This window comes from Cibotium barometz, chromosome 15, assembly GCF_041138505.1.
Source record: "Cibotium barometz isolate CiBa-2024 chromosome 15, ASM4113850v1, whole genome shotgun sequence".
Lineage (NCBI taxonomy): Eukaryota > Viridiplantae > Streptophyta > Polypodiopsida > Cyatheales > Cibotiaceae > Cibotium > Cibotium barometz.
Genome location: NC_141060.1, coordinates 4,829,775 through 4,852,882, shown reverse-complemented (window position 1 = coordinate 4,852,882; position 23,108 = coordinate 4,829,775). Strand labels below are relative to the sequence as shown.

General features: G+C 49.8%; 1 protein-coding gene across 1 annotated transcript in view; it reads left to right on the top strand.

The window, feature by feature from the left end:
* LOC147630876 (uncharacterized) overlaps window positions 1–23,108 on the top strand; it is a 121,932-nt gene that overhangs the window by 55,700 nt on the left and 43,124 nt on the right. The window contains exons 2-4 of the mRNA XM_086809262.1: window positions 8,031–8,289; window positions 8,411–8,447; window positions 8,566–8,671. Of these exons, the coding sequence (XP_086665388.1) occupies window positions 8,031–8,289; window positions 8,411–8,447; window positions 8,566–8,671 (402 nt within the window). The remainder of the gene's footprint in view (window positions 1–8,030; window positions 8,290–8,410; window positions 8,448–8,565; window positions 8,672–23,108) is intronic.

The following is a 23,108-nucleotide window of genomic DNA, read 5'->3' as shown; positions in this document are numbered from 1 at the left end:
GTTTAGAGAGAATGAAAACATAAAGTTATAAATATTCTTTAGCCATGGGCGATTGCTAAGAATGAGTACCTGGCTGTAGACAATGTAGTACAGAAGTGAAGAGCTTCTCCTATTTTGTCCGTGAATTCATAAAGAAGGCCAATAGTGCTCCCCTCCATGTCTGTCAATCGGAGAACACTCTACATGGGGTTCATCGTCTTCACTAGGCTTGTTGCATCCTCCCATCAAGCATCTCTCATGACCATGCGACAAAAAGCCAGTGCCTTAGGATCATTCTTATCCTTCCATTGTTGCCACTCACGGCAAACAACTGTACGCAGCAAGCCATGTTGTACTTTGACAAGCCTCTCCAATACTATGAACATATATGCAAACCTTGTCTTTGAAGGCTTTAGAAGCTCAAGGTCACTGTTTGCCATGTACATGCTCAAGACCTTGGGTCTCTTGTAGACAAAATTGACCATGCTTGATGCCGCAGAGAAAATATGAGACACCCAAGGTAGCTTCCCCACATCCTCAATCATGAGGTCCAAGCTATGCGTGGCAGAAGGTGTCCAAACTATTTTGGAGAACTCCTCCTCAAGCATCCTCCCCATGGTCACACAGTTTGACCCATTATCTGTAATGACCTGCACGATATTGGTTGCACCTATTTCATTGATTGCCTGGCGTGAGTGAGACCATATAAATGCACCTGTAACCACAGTCCCTACAGGGCTGATGCATCTATGGCACGGAGAAACATGGTTCCTTTGCAAGAACAATCCAAAATATTGTATACATTCCTCTTTCTCACATTTGACCATCCATCGCAAAGCAAGGTACATCCATACTTCTCCCATGTTGCCTTCAAAGGCTCCAGCTCTCTTGTCAAAGCTTCCTTCTCATAGCGAAGCTCCTTGGTGCGTAATGTCTCATAGTTCGGACCCTCCTACTCACACCCAATGCGAGAGATGGCACGCATGGCTGACTTCCATCGAGGAGTCCGAGTGATATGAAAAGATAATGCACATTTCACAAACAACTTCGTGACCTCCCTAGTTGCCTCCTTCATAGCTGCCTTTTGCATGGCTGCTCTCATATCTCCTTGCTTGAATAGAGGAAGAGCACTTCTCTTGGCTGTTGGCAAGGACCTTGAGCTTGCAGCTTGCGACACTTGTGTGCTCTCAACATCATCACTCACATCGAACACCGACCTCTGAGATGCTGGAATAGCAGCGAGAGATGTCTCAGGCTGATCTCATGCAGGCACTCTATCAATAGTAATGCCCAACATTTCAGCTTTATAGGCCTTGAGGCTGTCATAAACATTCTTCGGCACTTTTGTACAAGGGCCAATGCCAAAGCCCTTTGTTCGGGAAAAATGAGCCTTCAATCTCTAACCAACTCCACGGTGCTTCTTGGAACAAAACTTGCAAGCCCATTTCGTTGTGCCGCTCCCACCATATCTTGCATTCACAACATCGAAGGTCACATTGTCCCATAGAGGAGAGCTCTTCCTTGGCATGAGAGATTCGAGAGAGAATAGGCTGCAGGCAAGAACAAGAAGAGAGTGGGTGAAGGCCCACTCACCTTCGCTTGGTCTCAGGAGTGCAGATGCGAGAGGTCGACGTTCTCAGGAAGAAAGGCGGCGGGTACTGAATGCGGGTGTACTTTCACATTTGCTTAAGGAAAACGATGCAGCCCGTACCATTCGTTTTTTGTTTTTAGGTTTAAAAAAAAGTTTGTTTGAAACCACGTTTACAACGTATGAAACATGTAGACGTTTCATACGTGTTTCCTAAATGTTGGAAAAGCGTTTCATTCCTATTGTGACCGGAAGACATGCATAACTCTAGTGTCTCCATTCTTGGCAAAGAGACAATGCCCCTCATTCCGGATGGCAATGGATGGAAGTATACCTCGAGAGTGCTATATGTGCCAGATTTAGGATTTCATCTCCTTTCTGTACACGAGATTTGCAAGTTGGGCACTAAGGTGGAATTTATGGAGGACTCTGTGATCATTCAGGACCCTCTCACTAACAAGATCCTTTGGCAAGGCATCGAGGACCATGGCCTCTACTATCACGTGCACACTCTTCGGGTTGCACGGTGACAAGCTAGCATCATCTTCCTCATCAACATTATCAGCTTCATCATCATCATCACAAGCATTTAGGAGGAGCATAAGTGCCCACTCGGCATCCCCAACAGCAGTCGACAACTAGTAGGGGACTTAGGTAGCTAATCGGCCAGGCATAAGGGAGGTGACAGCAGGTGTGGACTAGCTAGGGATTCAACACAACATTTATTAAGGCGTTTAGCATGGTACCTTGTCCAAGAGCTATACTCAACCCAAATAAATAGCATAAGTCATAAATCACGAATCATCAAGTTCATTCATCATTCAGAAGTTGATCAAGTTAGAAGTTCAACAGTTCAAGTCGTCATTCAGCATCAACATCATAGATCTGTTCACGGATCTCATCTCAGTTGTAATCATTTGCATCACTAATATAGTTGCATTTGCATTCATCTGAATTCATCTCTACAGTAATTAAGTTAATTAAGGTTGTGATTACTACGATCAAACCTCATCATGTAATATTGGTATCAGAGCATCTAGGGTAACGAGCTCAATGCAGTCCAGAGCATATAGTATCTTCAGAACATGAGAATATTGTGTCTCCCTAGAATATTGCGCCTCCCTATCTTGGACTAGCTAGCATTCCACTCATCTTACATATCTAGGCCCAAAGAGCCATTAGGAAAGGAGCCAAATGTGCTTTGATTTATGTTCGTAGCCAGTATTCTATTGTTCAACGAGCAACGGAAAAGCTGGATGGTCTCCTGGCACAATTTCAAGATATTATGCTAAAGGATGATCTCCTACCATAGCTCCCACCCAGTCGCCTTGAGGATCATCGCATTGAGTTGGTCCCTGGGACAGAACCACCGAGGAAGTTCCCCTGTCGCCTTTCTAAGGCATTGGAGGGCAAATTGGAGCAACAGCTTTCCCAGTTACTTCGAGTTGGATTTATCCAGTCCTCATCCTCACGCTTTGCTGCACCTATCTTATCTTTGCGAAAGAAAGACAAGTCCACATGATTCTGCATGGACTACAGTGCACTCAATAAATTCATAAGCGAAAAACAAGTTCCCATTGCCCAGGATGGTGTATATCGTTGAGTGACTCAATCTAGCGAAGTCTTTTCGAAGATAGATCTCAAGAGTGGTTATCATCAGGTTTGGATCTTTATGACTAGCATTCCAAAAATAACCTTTAGGATTGAACGTGGCCACAATGAGTTTGTGGTGATGCCATTCAAACTCACCAATGCACCAGCAGCGTTTAACAAGATGATCTCTCGGGTTTTTGTGGAGCTCATTGGAAAGTGTGTGTTCATCTTGTTAGATGATATCCTCATCTTTTTTGCTACTGTAGAGCAGCGTGAGGGGGATGTTGAAAAGTCTTGCAACTATTGCGAGACAATGAGCTTTACATCAATGCAAAAAGAGCAAATTTGGAGTAGAAGAAATTCACTATTTGGGATATGTTATCAGTGCAGATGGGATTAGCCTCAACCTTGAAAAGGCAAGGGCAATTCTTGAATGGGATGTTCCAAAAAATGCTTCGGAGATCTGCCCGTTTGTAGGTCTTTGTCAAGCATATACTTCACACATAGATAAATTTTTTGACCTTGCAGCACCTCTTATAGATTTGCTCAAGGGCGTGAAGACACCTTGGCATAAAGTAGTGTCTGTTATGGGCAAAGCGTTCGAGGCATTCCATGCAATGAAGAAAGTTATCTCCGAGTCTCCGGTTCTCAAGTTGGCTTCATGGGATGATCCTTTTGAGGCGATTACCGTTGCTATAGGACCTGTCCTCTAGCAAGAAGGATGCCTGGTGGCTTATTATAGCCGGAAATTAAATGACACAAAAAAGAATTATTTTGTGTATGACAAAGGGTTAATGTGGGTGATGACGGCTCTTAAGCATTGGAAGCCTTTCCTTTACGGGAGAGTTCACAAGTAAGATAGATCATCAGGCACTTAAATGGCTACAAACCATGCCTAGTGTCCAATGGAGTGACAGACAAGCTAGGTGGAGTCAAATCTTCTAGCAATTTGGAGGTATTTTTGAATATATTCTTGGTAAGAATAACCCCATTACTAATGCTCTAAGTTGCAAAAGTACCATCCAAAATCTGTAGGAGTCCACTGTGCTTGAAATACAGGAAACGATTTCGATAATATGAAGACACAATATGAGCATTATTTGGAATTCGGGACTCAGTATAGATTGGTCCTTAGGGCAGAACTAGGTCACTATACCATCCAAGATGGCTGGTTGTTTTACAAGAACCGGTTGTGCATACTAAGGGAAAAGCGACATGCACTTCTTCATGATGCACATGACTTTGCAGGATAATTCAGATAAGCAACAACTGGACGTGGTAGACGAAGCCCAAGTCATTGAGCTTGAATAGATTCTCCTACATAGATGGAAGCATGCCTCTAGTCAAAGACAAAGACTGTTCTACACGAAGTTTAAAGATTGCGGTACCCATGAAGCCGTATGGCTCGACGAAGAGTTCTTTCCAGAGTATCCGCAACTCTTGGCGGACTACTTGGAAGCCATGAACCTGTTGCCAAGCTAAGGATGAGGGAATGTCACATGCACCTTGCACTGGAGTGCTATGTGACACATTGGCTCTACATCAGTGCAACATTTGTACACTAGGATTACCCTTTTTAGGAATATTTTATTGTATGCCGTGACTCCATTGTGAGCCCCAATCCGGGACATGTCAGGCACGAGCTACGCAGGTTAGTGTCCAAGCCTTAGAACGTTTGCATGTGTGAGTCCTCTTACCCACTCGGAGAATCCATCATATTAGTACATGTAGAGGTCAGCCCTAGCAGTAGGTATTGCATTAGTATTCAGCATTGGGGGCATGTGCATTTGGGCCAGCCCATAAGGCACCCCATTATGGGGGTTACCTTGCATATGGGGCTAGACACCCTATGCCACCCCTCAAGCATGTCAGCCAGCATAGCTATCATAGTCAGCAAGTGGGCACATCATGGAAAGCATATACATTCAGTCGGCAGTCTACATAATTTTTTCTCGTCCAATCTGGCCGACAGCCCCTGAAGCAGACCGACCAGCAGCAAACATTCATATATAAGTAAACCCTCAGTCCATGGCATAAATCATCAATCATAATTCAGTCCTCAAGCATTCAAGAGCAGTTATGTGTGCCTAGAGTCTCCGGCCTCTCGTGCATACATCCAGCATTCAGAACTTTATTGTGCTACGGTTCCCAAGGTTTCACTGAAGTCAGCAATCAGCTAGCATATGTGTTGCATGCATGGAAGGCTGAAGCCTTGCTGTATTGACCCATAGCACTAAGCTTGATTAAGAACAAGATGCTCATTAAACATGATTAAGACAGATGAGAGAGAAGAAGAGAGCGCGATAGTTGGTATCAGGTTTTCTTGTATTATATGGTACAAAAAGGTCACTGAATGTTTGTACATCTGCAAGGCTGTTGGTTAACCCCATAGGGGTGACCTCTGGCCTTGTACATGCTTCTACTGATCGCTGGACTTTTTCAAAAGGTGTATATGCTGAATGAATTATGCAAATGATGTCTTTTCTTATCTATATGCTAGAGGAGAAGTTCGGTCAGTTCTTGGACAAAAATATTCATAAAATATCATATTAAATGCTGCGCTTACATTCTTGCTTATCCCATCTGCTGGCCGACTGATTAACACGTGGCGACTGCATGCTTGGGTTCCCCTGATGGCTGCCGATGGGTGTATAACAGCCTTGCTGCTACCGAATGGGTGCCCATGCTCTCCAATATGCTGATGATGAAAATGATGGTGCTGATACTGATGATGATGATACTGATAGTGATGGTGATGGTGATGGTGATGACAATGCTTTATGCTAAGCCTTAAGTGTTGTCCTAATCAGGGATTATGGTGTTCATGCTGAGGTTTATGCCATGATGATGGCACGGGCGTGCACGTGACTTCCCCCCACCCCCCCCCCCCTGCTAAACTTGATGATGGGGTGGACAGTATGTCATGCTTCCTCCCTAGACTACTGACGTTGACACTTTGACTTTGACCTACTTTGACACTTCATTTGAACACCTTCCACTTCTGATCTCCACTTCCAAGTCTTACTGAAGAACCGAGCATTTGTTCCACTACTATCTCCATGCCTGCTATCCCTTTCCCTTAACATAGTGGTGAGTCGCCTGCTGGAACTGATCATGCCTGTTGCGAGGCCTTTGGAACTGGTTTGAGAGCTTAATGATGTACTAGTTTTGAGTACATACCCCCAGAGAATGCTTTCCTCTAGCTTCGTCTGTTGCAGACCACTCCATACGCTACCGTGACTGCATTCTTCTGATGGGTCTGTGCACCTCCTTGGAACTTGTTTGGTGGTTGAGCTTGAATGCTCTGATACCAATGTTGCATGCGTGGAAGCCTTGTTGTACTAATCGACAGCCCTAAACCTGATCAAGAACAAGATGCTGAGTAAACATGATTAAGACATAGGAGAGAGAAGAAGAGAGATAGTTGGTGTCAGGTTTTCTTGTATTATATGGTACAAAAAGGTGACTAAATGTTTGTACATCTACAATGCTCTTGGTCTATCCTGCAGTGGTGACCTCTGGCCTTCTACATGCTTCTATTGACTGCTTGACTTCTTCAGAAGGTGAATTTGCCGAATGAATGATGCAAATGATTTAATGATGTCTTTGCTTATATACATGCTAGAGGAGCTGGTTGGCCTGCTATTACTACTGTTGGCCAGTTCTTGGACAAAAATATTCATAAAATATCATATTAAATGCTGCGCTTACTTTCTTGCTTATCCCATCTACTAGCCGACTGATTAGCATGTGGCTACTGCATTGGGTTCCCCTAAGCTGCTGACTGCTGACTAGGTGCCCCTCCAATATGCTGCTGATGCTGATGCAGATGCTGATGCTGATTCTTTATGCTAAGCCTTAATTGTTGTCCTAAGTACTGTCCTAATCAGGGATTATGATGTTCATGTTGAGGTTTATGCCATGTCACGGGTGTGCACGTGACAATTTGTGCATCCCTTAGTAGTTCTGGGCTTGCACAGTGGTCATTGAAGTGCTATTCGAGGTGTCTTGGAGAGCATATGGTTCAGCCTGCGTTTGATCTTCCTCGTCCTTACATTGGGCAATCCTCAGTCATTATTCATTGTCATTGTACAAAGTTTTGCAAAGAAATACAAGCAAATACTCTTGCTCACAGGGAGGGGGGCCTTCAGTGTGGGTAATTAGGACCCAATCTAGTATCGACTATCTATCTTCTCTCTCTTTACTCTTCGCTCTCAAAGTAAAGTGGATTGCATAAACTCATAGGTTTAAAGAAGGCTTTGTTGTGCGTTACGATGGTCAACCTATTGCATGCTACATCGGGGGATTCTTGTTCCTAAACTTGTTTCGGCCATTTCCCATTTCCAAAACTGTGTTTCAGTGGTTTCCTAACAATATTGGGCATTTCCCTCTACATCCCCAATTTCAGGTTATTTGTAGGGCCAACGACTTAATTTTCAATATCTTTTCTCACCTACCTTCTTTCTTCTCCTCTTCCTTCTCAAATTCTCTCCCCCCCTCTCTCCTGTTCTTGTTTTTTCTCTTCAACTTGTACCTCCCTTGCTGATATGAAGTTTCTCTAATTCCGCCCTGTCAAAAATGCCATTTTTTTTCCCATTTCTTTGTTCCACATAATTATGGTTTTTGCATGGTGTCATGAAGTGTTTCATGGTAGGAGCCTAATAACTACTATATGTATGGGATGTGTTGGATTGTAATAAATATTCAATGCAGCCTTTTGTCTCCCTGTGGCTTGGTCTTAACACAAGTATGCCTGAACTTTCAGGCTACATTTTAAGTTGCTTGTGCCTAGAATCATATTTTTTCTAATGACCTGACTTGAGTTGTCTTGTTTTCTCCTTGATAAACACCGATATGTCTCACCTTGTAGAGCATCAGTGACTCCGATCTTTTGCGGTTTATACGTGCAAGAGAATTTGACACAGGCAAAGCTGCAAAGCTTCTGGTTCAACATCTGAAATGGAGAAGGTCATTTTTGCCACTTGGATTTGTTCAAGAAGGAGAGATCATCAAAGAACTTGAAAGGAAACAAATTTTTTTGCAAGGCCACGATAAAGTTGGCTGTTCGATTGTTGTACTTCTCACCTCAAGGCATCTTGCCTTTGAAAGGGACCTGGAAGAAATAAAGCGTAGGTGAACTCTTTGTTTCATAGTACTAGGTGAACTCTTTGTTGCATAGTACCGCACTTTTTAAAGAGATCATTTCAAAAAGGTTGCTGTTTTGACTACAACTCGGGAATCTACATGCAGGTCTATTTGTTTATACTTTTGACAAAGCAGCTGCGAGGTACTTACGCAATCACGACGTCTCTATCACATTGCTTTTTAATGAATGCTGTGTAAAAAGCGTATCACATTAAGATGCAATTTGATGTCATGACTATGCTTTTGCTGTTGAAGTGCAGCAATCTACATAATCAGGGCAAGTTTTTGATCATAGGAGATTTGGCAGGATGGGGCATAAGGAACATGGACATTCGGGGTTACTTGGCAGTGCTCGACATACTACAAGTAAATTAAACTGTCTCAAAATCAGCAAGATAATTTCCTTTTCCCAAATAAATTTCTATGCCTAATAATGTCTACTGTTATGAATCTCTTAGCCAAAGATTCTCTTGTGGTAACGCTTAAATTGTTGTATTTACATTGGCTCATGGCCTCTTCAATGACTAAATGTGTTAGATTTCATGGTGGATCAAAGTTCATAATGGGAAAAAACACAAAGCAAAATGTAATTGATGAAAATGAACAATGAGAAACTTAAGAACGTAGCATAGCAGCCTGGCACATTTGGTGTGCTAGATGCAGCGAGGCCATCGAGGGTACCCACACTCCGCTCGCTGAGACCATTAGGAGCATATGGCTTGATATCATTCACACCCTCCGTGGTTAGTGGGGGAAGTTATAGGGAGGTTCTGAATGCATGCGGAAGCGGCAGGAAGCTTCCTTGAGGCTTTGGAGGCCTGGCCCTTTCCTCACAGATAGAAGCGGTGACCCCATTTGGCATTACAGACCACTTGTGTGGTTGTTCCCCCCCCCTCCCCGTGTATGAGATAGCCTTCTCCTCACAGAGCCGCCAGCCGGAGGAGACTTTTCTCTTCCCCTTATGATCATTTGATTCCCGCCCTTAAATGAGGCGAGTTTGTATTTAGCCCTTTGTGGTTGTATCTAGCCCTTTGTGGTTGTTTTTTCTTTAACTAATAGAAGGATCTTTTTCTTGAAAAAAAAAAAACTTAAGAACAACACACGGCTTGTATTGCTTGAGAACCATTATCCAAGTACATTAATATATAGTTCCCAGCAGAACTCTCTAGATTTCATCCACCTCCTTCACCTTCATAAATAAGTCTCCAGCCATAAATGCTGCATTCACCTTCTTCCTTTTACAATTTCACATAACCGATCAACCTTTGTTCTTATGAACCACACCCAAACAACAATAATCGAATGTACGCTTTCCCTCAAAAAGACAATGTCCATCACCACAATTTCCAACACTCTCCCTTGGTGATAGATTTCTGTGACACAACACTCATACGTGCTTGCCACCTGCACCCCAAGTCACATGATGGATTGAGTAGACTGGGCAGGTTGACTACAGTTTTTCCAGCCTCCCCTAGAACCTTGATCACCTTTACAACAGCAAGACAATGTTGTACTTTCGGTGGGACATGACTGGCACAAAGAGGCAGAACTCAACTATTCGCTTGTAGGCAAGCATGAGAGCACACACTTCCTCTCCACACATATCACCTACAAAATTTGGTTCACTTTTCACGGCTTGACTTGGCCATTTACAACAAAGATTACAAAATTTTAACACAGGAAGAAGATGAAGAATCACATGCTGATGTTGACATTACCTGCGGAAGCGTAAAGGTACTTTTGACTTTCTTTGTGGAATGACAACATCAATTTAGTGCAAGAGATAGATGCATAGAGAGCCCTGAATAGCGGTGGACGTTGACTCCATGCTCATGACGGTGCGGGGCCTATGAGACCATAGATGCATTGAGGATGGGAGTATGGAATTGCAATGGAACTCTATGGTTAGACACAGGAGGCTTCACAGAGACTTACATAGATAGGGATATTATCTTCTACACAGAAACACATCAAAGTCTTGAGAGAGGGCTACCCAAAGTGGAGGGTTATACATGGGAATCAGCTTTCAGAGGACAAACACGCACCATTGGAGGGGTGTGGCTCGAGAGGAGTGGCATGCTTGTTTCGCCCTCATTTGAGAGGCATGCCACAATGGTTAGACACGATGAGGAGGCTCGTTTTATGTGGATGTGATTAACCAGGCTTGGCTTGAGAGTGATGCATATTGCAGTATGCTATTTCCCACCAGAGAAATCAGAATATGCATGCAGGTTGATAGAGAAAGGGGAGACTCCCTATGCGCCATTATTTGCAAACATTGCAGAGTTTTCCGAGCAGGGAGAGGTCCTCCTATTAGGAGACTTTAATGCACGGACAAAAGGGGAACAAGTGCAGACATATGACTTTCAGGGAGATGCCATTATGTTGTCAGAAATTGACTTGGTTGAGATGGGGCTCTAGAAGGCCAACCAGGATATGGGGAATGCAACATCATATGGTAGACACTTCTTGTAGATGGGGGCTATGCATGAGCTGGTTATATATAATGGGTTGTCCAAATGGCCGCAGTCGAACGACCTTACATCTTTTCCGCATGGGGTAGGCACTAGTACGGTGGATTACCTGATGGGATCTCCCGCTCTTATACCACACATCTCAGACTTCACCATCCCTCCTCCCCCCATACTAGCTGACCACACATTACTTTCTTTCACGATCTCATGCCCCATCGTACCGCCCACACCCACACCCCCTGTCACCACCTTCACCCGGATTCATTTCTATCATGATCTTGACCACGTCTATGAGAACCACCTCTCCCACCACATTTCAGCTCTCAACTTTTTTTTTTTTTTCCGAGAAAAGATCCTTTCATTAGTTATGTAAAAACGCCCGTAGGGCTACAAAAGATCTCTCCTGCTCCTAAGAGAGAGAAGAGCAGTGAATACATCATGGCAGTCCGGGAGACTCTCCCTAGGTGCTGCAAAATACAAGCATCAGTATAAAGAACTGAGCGGCTAAATCATACAATAGGGGGGGGGGAAGAGCCAAACAGGTGGCCTGTAGTGCCAACGGGGGGATCCCGTGTGTAGGGTGTAGAACGGGCCGCAGCGCCAAGTGGTGTGAAAGGCCTGGCGCCGTAAGATCGCCTCATCCGAGTCTCCCCGGATGCGGTCGTACTGTCCTCGCAGGGTGTGGATCAACTCCTGCCAAATCCCCCGAACAGTCTCTGCTGATGGCTCTAATCTCCCCTCAAAGGCCGTAAAGCACCGGGCCCTCCAGGTGAACCAGATGGTGAGGCTGCTGAGGAGCTCCCATTGTAAATCCCTCTTCTGTGTCCAGCTGGCGGACGAGAAATCCGGTGCCGGAACCAGGCGAGGCTGGCCCCTAATAAATCTGATGGCCTGACTGCCCTGCTCCATCTCATAGCCCATAGCAGGCCCTGACGAAGTCGACCAAGCAGCGGCACCCCACGTAAACATACCCTCTGGAGAGAGGGGGGCCAGAATACGCAGCATCCGCAGCCAAATCTGCTGTGCCTGAGGGCAGTCCCAAAGGCAATGTCTCTGTGTCTCCATAGGGTGGCCGCATCGGACGCAGGCCGCCGAAAGACCGCTGTAAACAAGCCAAGTGCCAACTGCTGAGCCCCTGTGGGCGACCAGCCACTGAAAAGCCGAGATTCTGCGGGCCTGTCGACTAGCCCAGAGCCGAGCCCAGAAATCCTCCAGGAACTCCTGTGAAAGTCCCTGCAATCGCCAATGCCCCGCTGCCGCTGGAGAAACCGTCCTCCTCGCCGTCAAAATATGCCGTCCCAGCCGAACAGTATACTGGAAAAAAGTGATCTCTGTGGCCTCAAGGGATGCATAAGGATCATGCCACTCGTACTCCCCGGGGTCCCACTGTAGCCGGGCCAAGGGGCGCGCTGCATATGCCCATATGCGCCAATCCGGGAGCACATCAGCAGGGTCGGGGTCAATATGCCACTTCCGAGAAGCGGCAGCCACTACCCGAATCCTCTGAAAGGTGCACTCTGCAACCAAAGGCGACTCCACCTCCACTCTCTGGAGTCTGCCCTCATCCTGAATCTCATAATAGAGGCATCTGCCATCCTCAGTGCTGGCTCTGACAGCAATCAGGATCTCCAACTGTGTAAAGGCTCCCATCCACCGTGGGGCCACTGGCTCGAGGGGTGTGAACCACTCCTCTGTAAGTGCCTCCTGAATATCATCCCTCATAATCAACCCCCCTCTGAAGTGACTCAGCCTCTCCACCTGGGTCTCCTCTGGTAGACTGCAGAAAGCCTGCCAGTCTCCAAAACTACGAGCTGGGCCTGCCGCTAAAGGTCCCCAAGCTAGACGAGGCCGAGAACCCAGCATATGACCCTGCTCCGTACGAACCGCTGGGCTCCAGATGAGCGGCTGCTTGGCCCGCTCCTCAACACAAGAAGGAGGCCGCTGAGAGAGCCCCGGTCTCAGCAGCTCCCAAGCTCTCAGGATACTCAAAGCAAATCTGTCCTCCCATCCTCTACTGAGGCCTGTCCTCCTCATCTCTATGAAGATCCAGCGAATCTCTGGTGCCCAAGAACCCCCTGCAGGGGGCGCCCGAGCCTGCAGTCGCTGCAAGAGGAGCTCTTTCCAAGGCTCAGCGCCTGGAAGCAACCCCCGAACAATAAGCTTCCCCAATAAGGCTCTACTCTGATCGACTGGATCTATAATGCCCAAACCGCCCTGAGCGAGCGGAAGTGTAATAACTGCCCATGCAACCTTTGCCCGAGCTGGCTGACCGTCCCGCCCAGACCACAGAAAGTTCCTGATCAGCCTCTGTACCTGGCTGATGCAAGAGCTTGAGAAAATCCAGCAAGACGTAATGTACCACATGGTCGCTAACAGCACCTGATTTGCCACCACCACCCTCCCAGCCAAGGATAGTCGAGCTGTACTCCAATACAGTAGCTTCTTCCGAATGCTCAGAAGAAGCGGGGCAATCTGCTGCTCAGGTGACAAATCGAGGCCAATCTGGCATCCCAAATACCGCACTGCTGTGCCTGGAGGAATCCATCTAAAACCGGGGTCCGGGCTCCATGCCGGAGTGGGAGCACTACTGATCCAAAAGGCCACTGTCTTGCGCCAATTGATCAATGCTCCCGAAGCTGCACTAAAAACCTGGAGCGACTGCTCTGCCCGAATAAGATTGGCCTCTTGGCCATGCAAAAATAAGCCCGTGTCGTCTGCAAACTCAGCATCACCCCCCAGACTGGGAGCTGAAGTCCTCTCAAACCAACCTCCTCTGCCGTCAAATACATACTCATAGCCTCCGCAAAGAAGAGAAAAAGGAAAGGGGCGAGAGGACACCCCTGACGTACTGATCTGGTCAGCTCAAAACTCGGCCCCCGACCTCCTGCAATCAGCACCTGGCTTCGAGCTGTGGAATACAGAGCTGACACCCCTCTGATCCATCCTGGCTCAAAGCCCAGGCGAAGCATAGTGCCCTCTAAGAATCCCCAATCAACTCTATCGTATGCCTTCTCAAAATCGAGAAGCATCACGACCAAGTCCTCGCCAAGAAACCTAGCTCGGGCCGTCGCCTCCCAGAAAGTAAAGATGTTGTCAAGGATACTGCGCTCCTTGACAAATCATGTCTGAGTAGCATGAATCAACTCCCCCAGGAAGGGCTGGATCCTCAAACTCAAGGCCTTTGCTAAGACCTTGTAGACAGTATTGAGGATCGTAATAGGCCTCCAATGCCGAATGTCATCTGATACTCCCTCCCCCTTGGGGATAAGATAGATCAAGCCCTCTGAAAAGCTCTGCGGCATCACCCCAGTGTCCAAAACATGCTGAAAGCCTCTGCGGAGGCTTGGCCCCAAAAGGTCCCAATAGCGCATAAAAAAGGCCGGCGTCAGTCCGTCCTCCCCTGGGCAACTATGTCGCGGCAGGACCCTCAAGGCCTTGGCAAGCTCAATCTCTGACAGAGGCGCACCTAGAACTGTACGCATATGGTCTGTGACCCTCCTCTGCACATGGGCCCACACAGTCTGTCTGCAAACATCTCGATCCTCAGTGGTTGGCTCCGCTGAAAGCAGGTCACTATAAAAAGCAGTGGCAATGGCTCTGATCTCCCCGAGCTCAGTAGCTATCGATCCATCCGGTCTACCAAGCTGGCGGACTCCTGCTCGCGCATGACGGGGTCCAGTGATCTCAAAAAACTCCCCAATCACTCTATCACCAAGCTGCGTCCACTGAGAGGCCTGACGACGATAGTAAAACTCATGTCTCTGCTCCTCTACCTCTCTAACCTCCTGGCGTGCCTGGCTCAGCTGGGACGCCACCCACTCACATGCAGGCTGCTGCTCCTGAAGGCGCTGTAGCGAAGCAAGGCTGCGTCTCAGCCGTTGCTCCCGCTCGCGAATCTCTCCGAGTCGTGTCAAAGCTGCAGCGTGTAGAAAAGAGCTAAGATCAATGAGTCCCTGGGCACACTGGCCCGCTGCATCCTGGTCAGAGCACTGACTATCATGCCAGATCCTCTCAATGTCTTCAGCGAGACTGGGATCTGCAAGTACCCTCTCTGGGATCCTCAACTGCAAGCTGGGCTCCCGTGTCCCCTCCTCCAATGTCAATATAACTGGCGCATGATCTGAAAATGAGGTGCCAGCGAGAATGCCGACGGAGCCCTCTCGCTCCCCTAACCAATCGCCCACATAAAAGCGATCAATCCGTGATAGATTAGTCCCTCCCTGCCGGCGATCCGACCGAGAGAAACTAAGACTGTCCTGAGACCGGGAGAAAGCCCCATGCTGCCATGCATCAGTGATCCTCAGTGACATGCAAAACCGGTCCCAAGCTGCAAGCTCCGTGCCGTGCACTGTAACATGACTGCCTCCCACCCTATCTGCCGGGTCCTCAAGCATGTTGAAGTCTCCCCCAACACACCAATGTGCGGCCTCTGGCAATGCATCTGTAACCTGAGTCCAGAACTCTGCTCTGGCACTACTAGCATGATTGGGCGCATAGATGGTGAGCACACCCAATAGCTCATCATGCATCCTCAGAATGAGATACTGTGCTCTACCAGGCACAATGATCCCTCGATCCACAATGGCCTGCCGCCATACATCTGCAATAACCATGCATACTCCTCCCTGTCCACCCAAAGGACCAAACCCTGCAGACCAAAAAGTGTCCCATCTACTAGGCATCACCGAACCATATCTCCGGATCCTGCTTTCACCCAAGTGGTGCTCCTGCATCATCAAAATGTCAATGCTGCCACCAACCAGGCATCTGTGAAGCTCCTGCCTCAAGCAACCTCGATAGCGTATAAAGTGTGCTCCGCCAAGGCCCTGTACATTCCATGAGATGATCCTCATGGATGCCCTGCTGAGGTGGATGCTGTCTCAGCCGTACGGCGGGCCTTCGCAAGCGGCTTGGATGGAGAGTAGTCCCCATCCGAACGGGTGCGAATCTGCCCACCCGGTGTACTGCAAGAATCCCGGATCAGGCGCCAGTGGCTGTGGCCCATGGCGACTGCCTCCTGCTCTGACAGAGAAACCTCGTGTATACTCACATATCCAGGGTCGCGTGCCAAGTCTGCCACTATGCGCACGACCAAATGCCGAATCCCTGAGGTATCCACACTCCCGGGAGCCAAGAAAAAATGAGCCAACTCCCAAAGTCGGCCTATCACATCAGTCACCTCCAGATCGCTCATGTGGTGAGAAAACTCAACTGCTTGAGTCTTCAAAGTGCTGAGAGCGAGCTCTAGAGTCCACTCCCGATCACAAGGTCCACATAGAGGGAACGAGAAGGCCACCGCTGAGTCTAGTGCCTCCTCCCCGCGGGCCAGAGGTATCACTACATGAACTCGAATGGGTGCTGGCTCATGGGGGCCCTCTGCTCCAAATAGCCGTGTAAAGGTATAATCAAAGGCCTCCGAGCGCTGTCTAATGCCAAGGCGACTCAGCCGACTGCAGATAGATGAAATCCGTGAGGCCCTAATCGGCATAGGTCTCCTCTGTGATGCTCGAGCGAGGTCAGTGCTCAGCGCTCTCCAGACTGCAGGTGAGCGCCAGGGAACTGCCAGGGTCTCCCGGGAAGGTGAGGCGGGCGGAGGGGGAGGAGGGGGAGGCGAGGGAGGTGAAGAGGGAGCCGCTGCCGAAACCGGAGCGGGGGCGGGAGGAGGCGAAAGTGGAAGCGAGGCGGTGGGAGGGGACGGGGGTGGGGGGGGTGAAGAAGGGGAGCTGGCATCTCCTGGTCCTCGGTCGCTGCAGGGGTCTCCTCCTGAAGGGGAGCAAAGCTGTTCCTCACGGGAACCCAGTGAGGCTGAGACTGTGGCTGCTGCTGCAGCGGTCTCTGTGCGTGCTACTGTGGCTGTCTCCCTCGGCGGCGCCCCTGTCCAGGCTGCTACTCCGAGGTCTCTGTGGCCTGAGCAGGTGTCCCTGAGGCAGCCTGCCGAGCCGAATCTGTGGGCGGGCCATCAGTAGCCTGCTGCTGTGGTGAGGGTCGAGGTCTCCTGCGAGGGCAGGCCTTGGCCAGATGACCGACCTGCCTGCAAATGAAGCACTGGTTCGGGAGCCCCGAGAACTCCACTCTCTGATCTATCCACCCCCCCCCCCCCCCTATCCTAGGTAGCTGAATGACCTTAGGAAGGGAGGAGATGTCAGACACCAACACTCTGACTGAAGGTAGCCCAGCTGCTCTGGCCACCACTGAAGCTGTTGAGGGGCCCGTCTCTAGTACCGAGCCCACCAATGCTCCGAGCCTGGAGAGGAGCGGAAGATACTCCCGGCGGAGACCAGGGAAACAAACTGTAATATGGAAGAGGCGCTCTCCCTGCTCCGCCGCTGCTGGGTCAAATCCATGCTGCCAAGGTCTGAAGAAAGCCCGAGCACCCCTGATGTCCAGAGGACTCATGGCAAGGACCTTGGCAACGCTCTGGGCGGCCTCGAACTCGATCTGATAATGGCCCCGGCCCAGGAGCTGTACATCTAGGATCTTGCCCACATCTGCAAGAAGGCGAGCCTGAAGAAGATCCCTGATCTCCCCTCTGCTGGGGCGAGTGCCGACTATACGGCAGATGGTGGAATGAGCCTGGAGGCGTTCCACCTCTGCAGTGAGGCTCGCTTCCTCTTCCGGCGAAAGAGAAAGCCTGATGGGGATGTCCTCGGGGGCGGGCGAGGGGGCTGCGGGTGAGTCCCTCTGAGGCGAGGCAGGAGGAGTCTCCATCAGAGTCTGAAGCTCAGGCGAAGGCGAGGCGAATGCGGAAAACCTGCAAAGAAGCGGGCGGAAGACCGGATGAAAATGAAGAAAAACAAAACCCCCTGGGGGTGAACAACAGCACGAAAGAGGAGGGAGAGGGGGAAAACGAAGGAGAAGCCCTGGGGAGGGGGGCGGCAACAAAGCGAAAGGGAGGGGAGGCGGGGCGCTGGCGCGAACAGGCGGAAAGGTGGGGGGCGAACAGGCGACAAAGGGGAGGGGGGGGCGAACAAGCGAAGAGGGGGTTGGGGGCGAAAATACAAAGAGGCGGCTAGGCGGGGGGGGGGGGGGGGGGACGAAATGGCGAGGAGGGGGAAGGCGCAGCAGCGAGGCAGGAGGGGGCGCAACAGCGAGAAGAGGGGAGCGAAGGCAGGCGGGGGGTGAAGAGGCGAAACGGCGGAGAGGTGGGGGGCGAACAGGCGACAGAGAAAGGGGGGGCGTACAGGCGCGCAATGCAGGGTGGAGGCGGAAGCTTCAGCGAGCTACGGGACCTGGATCTGATCACTTCTTCAGCTCTCAACTTATCCCTCCCTATCTCCACCATCACATCCCAACTTTCCTCCATCATCCATGACTCCGCCCACGCCAGCTCCCCCTACACCACATGCTCCACAACAAGTTTGCGAGTGGGATCCCAACCCTAGAATGGATGGTATGATGAAGAGTGCAAAACCACCAGGCTTCGCCTCTTACGCGAGAGGGAACATGGGCTGATTTCAGCACATAAGATGCAACGCATCTTGCGTACATTCACTGGCTGAAAGAAACAGGCATTTCTCTCCAGACGAGAACAAGAGTTATACCAGCTCTTTTTGAGTGAGGACAACTCAAAAGCTCGGCACATTTTGAAAGAAAAAAGAGCACCTACACCTATCACAGATCCTAGCCTTTGGGAAGCCTATGCACTACAGCTATATGATGTGCCAAACCAGCCTATACCACAAATGTCACACATCCCTAGGCCTAAATCATCTTATCTCTTTGATTCCCCCAATGTCACTAGGGCTCTTAAAAAGCTGCATAATGGGAGAGCAAAAGATCATGAGGATCTACGCGCAGAACATTTCGCCCATGGGCACCACGTATTGGCTCCCATTCTTGCCAGTCTTTTCAATAGAGCACTCTGTGAAGGCTTCCCACCCTTCTAGACCACCAACACCATTGTCCCCATCCACAAAGCAGGAGATCCCACGGACCCAGGTAACTATAGGACTATCATGATTGGTCACACAATGGCCAAAATCTATGGGGCAGTACTAGAGGACATGATGAGCTCTATGGCAGAGAGGTTGGGAAACAGAGCATCAGGCCAGGCAGGCTTTAGGAGAAACTTCTCCACGTTGGACCATATCTTTACTTTACGGGCTATCATAGAGGAGTCGAGGTCCTCAAAGAGACATGTGTATCGTTGCTTTGTGGATTTCGGCAAAGCCTTTGACTCCGTCCCTCAATCTCGTCTGATAGGACGCTTGCAGGAGCTCCAATTCTGACATGAGATGATATGGGGTGTGATGGCACTATATGAGGCAGTACTCGGCCGAGTACATGCACCCGGGAGATATATGTAGCACTATTGGGGTTAAGCAGGGCTGCCCACTCTCACCTACACTCTTTGGCCTATACATTGATGAGATCGCAGTATTTGTGGATAGTTTCAGAGGTAGAGGTTCACCATTGGCTCAGACAATAGTGCCCATATTGCTATATGTTGACGACATTGTCTTGATCTCAGATTCAGCCGAGGGTTTACAAAAACACTTAAATGCATTGGACAGATTTTGCAGGGAGAGAGACCTTATGGTCAATTTGGGCAAAACCAAGGTTATGGTCTTCAACACATCTTATGTAGTCGCCTCACGATTTTCTTTCATATACAGAGATGCCCCAATGGAGATTGTGCAGAAGTATGTGTATCTAGGAATCACTTTTACAGGCCCTTTGTTTTGCATGACCACAGCTTGCCATTGACCGACTTGCGAGGGGGCACGCCTCCCTAGCCCGTATGGAGAGACAGTGTTTCCAGGCACATTTCCAAGAACCCCGCACTAAGTGCTGGCTCTTTGATACTCTAGTACGACCAGTGCTATGTATGGTGCAGTCCTTTGGGGGCGAGGCCTAGGGAAGGATCACTGGAGGAGCATAGAGAGGCTATAGGTGATGATGTTGTCATGCATGATCAGGAGTAAGCCATCTGTACCACATGACATTCTACATGCAGAGTTTGGGGTGGCCCCGTCGGTAACATATGCCCTTTTTCAGACTGTCACTTATATTCAGCATGTATACATGCTTGACAGAGATCACCTCCTACGACTAGCACTAGAGTGCTCTATGCAATTATACAACGGGAGGGAGAGGGAGCGATTGAGACGAGTTGGACTGCCCTCCTCCTCAGCGACATGGCCACCACCATTACCGACACATGCATGGTACTTTGAAGTTTGAGGTAGTCGAGTGGTTTCATGCACATGGCATATAGATGGACCGTCTCCCCCCGTTTCAGTATAGCCTGGATTCCCCATACCTTGATCTCTCACGTCAAGAGATCAACCGGATCATCTGGTTAGATCTACTCGGGCTACACATACACTAGACATGGGTGTCTGCGTCAAAGATTGGTAAGAAGTGTGAGTTCTACAGAGATCACTTCTTGAGACTCTGCGAGGATGGATTCTTTGAGATCCCGGGATACATACAGATACACATGTCACATGCCATGCGTATCACGATCGGCCAGCTCAGGGTATCCTCCCACCGCCTCAGAGTAGAGACTGACAGAGTTGAGGATATCCCACATGAGGAGAGGACATGCACAGTATGCATCATAGGAACAGTAGAGGACGAGGCCCATTATATGCTCAGTTTCCTGGCTTACTATGAGATATAGGGGAGATTCCATTGCCTCTTCCAAGAGGGATTCGGAGCACTCACACGGGTGATACAGCTTGAGGATCAGAGGTGCTTGGGCATGTACTTGATGGAGCTCAAACGACACAAGGATGTAGTGTTGAGGCAGCATGCTGAGAGATAGCCCCGGCTCCGATAGGACACCTCACAGAGAGCCATCATAGATTTCTGTGGTACATACATCCACATCGGAATCTACTGCCCACAACAATTCCTCTACTACGACATCAGATCCCACCACCCGTACCCATGCTCCAGAGGAGTTCTTAGTGAGAGAACTTGATCCATTCTGCGAGCTAGACGTCCCCGACCCAGAGCATCACGACCCTCTACCACACAGAGACGGATTCGTGAGGTTCTCCGCCGACATGTCACGCTCCCATCACAGAGGCCTGACATTCACTCCACCATCAGATCGGTTCTGGCCGAGGAAGGTATCGACATTAGCTAATCATAGCGTATCTCACTCTACACAGGATCATTTGTTGATCACATGTACTGTCAGATGATTTCATTTTACTTTTTCTTTCAGTTTTCCATGGCTTAGTATATCCATGGTATCATTGTATTACTTTTGGTCTCATAGGCCCTTGGGGTCTTCCGTAGACGTTAATATACCGTTCTTTCTTTCTTTCCATGCTCTAGTCCGTTCCGTGTGTTGCACTCAAAGGGAAGGAGACGATCATCGCGCCACTCCTTGGAGTGGACGGTGTGGAGTGATATAGCACCACACATGCGAATGGGAGCTACCGTCTCCTCGAACATGCTAGTGCCTTCAACGGGGAGACATCAGAAGAAACTGTAATCAATTGGCGCCCCCGCACCCTAGGGGGGCCACCTGGTGACTCGAGAGGGAGAGCCCACACCAGAGAGGTAGCGACGGTCATCTCTACCGGCTCTCAAAAATGATGGATCAAACGGTGGACTGTGCTGGCCGATTGTCTCCGCTTCGGGTTTGGCGCAATTGGGGGGTGGTGGGAGTGCTTTTTGGGGAGATGGAGGGGAGGGGGAGGAGGGGGTTCCGATGGAGCTAGAGCTAGAGCTGATGGGGCCCGAAAGGGGGGGGGGGGGTTGCTAAGAGTTTAGGCCCGCCGCAGGCTCTGGAGGGTCAACTGGCCCCTCGGGAACGATCTCTAGAGGGGGATCTTGATGAGGTAACGATCTCTAGAGGGGGGGGGAGCTGGGGGTGGGTTACTTGAGGGTACTGCGGGGGCCCATCACTGTTGAGGGGCTGCTGAGGTAAATGCTCCAAACGGTTCTCTGACACAACCGTGGATCCTCCCAGCCTCGTCTATCGGCACTACTCTGCTTTGGAAGTTAGTCGGTGGTTCTGCCTCGTGCCAGCGGTCTACCACTATCCTACGTCGGTCTTCGATCCTGGTGCTCTGGTACGTGGGGGACCTGTGTCCCACCCACCCCTTGGGGAAAGGTCTAAGCTAGGCACCCGTGGGGGCGCCGTGCGCGGCCGCCGGGGGGGGGGGTGGGGGGCTCTAGCAAGGTGTCCCATCAGCTTGCTGATGAAACATTGGCCTGGGAGGCCAGAGTACTCTGCTCTTTGCAAAATAAGTTCCCCCCAGAGACTAGAAAGCAGAATGAAGTGAGGCTATGACTTCGGGGAGGCAATGCAAATACGAAGGGATGGAATCCCTGCCGTCTATGCAAGAACTGAAGTGGTGGTGGGGGGGTATTTCATAGGCAAGGGACGGTGGCCTTGGTTGGGGATGATGGAGCAGTTGCCATGGAGTCCTCCTGGGGGTTCAAGACTAGACGATGCCCAAACTTGCCACGGATTAAAAACCCTAAGAGCCATAAACACTTGAATGGGAAGACACGAGAGAGCATTTGGGGGGAGGGGGGGGTGGGGGTTGAAGCACGGAGGGGAGGCGGGCAACAGCGATGAGGAAGGCGGATGATCAGGGGGGCGGACAGCACAAGGGGAGGTGGGGGAAGAGGAAGGCGGTGGGGGCTAGGGAGAGGAGGGCGGTGAAGAGACGCAAAGGAGGGGGTGGCGCACATAATGGCGGAGGGGGGTGGAGTCGGCGAAGAGGGGGGGGGGGGGGGAGGGGATGGGCACGGCAAAGAGGAAGGCAGAGGGAGATGGGAGCGGCGCACAGGATGGCGGGCTGTGGAGGGTCGAAGGGAGTAGGGCAGCTCATGGTTTGGATGAGGTGAGGAGGCCGGCAGGAGGTAGGGGGATGCGAAGGAAGGAGAAGGCAGAGGGGGAGAGCAGTGGGGGAGGAGACAGCCGATGGTGAAGGAGGGGGTGCTGCACACAGGAGGAGGGGGTGGGTGAGACGGCGAAGGGGGCAGGTGCAGGCACGCGCACAGGGGGAGTTCCAGCTTTTCATGTATTCTTTCTTGTCAATAAGACTTATGAGCATGACCGTGTTATATGCGTTGCAGAAGCATGATTGTGATTAATGCTTTAATCCTATGTTTATCAAAAACAGAGAAGACGAGATGTAGCCTTGTTCAAGCTCTTGTTGGAGTACCACGCCCCCCCCCCCCCCCCCTCCCCTTCTAGTTGCTGTCTGAGCCTTCGGCCCCCCTCTCTTGTACATCCCTTGCCTTCTCCATCACTTCGGCCTTCCCCTCCCTCTTCTCCCACTTCCCTTTTCCTTCGTGTTGCTACCTGCTTGCGCCTGTCTTCGGCCCGCCTTCCGCTTCACCTCCCTCCTTAGCCT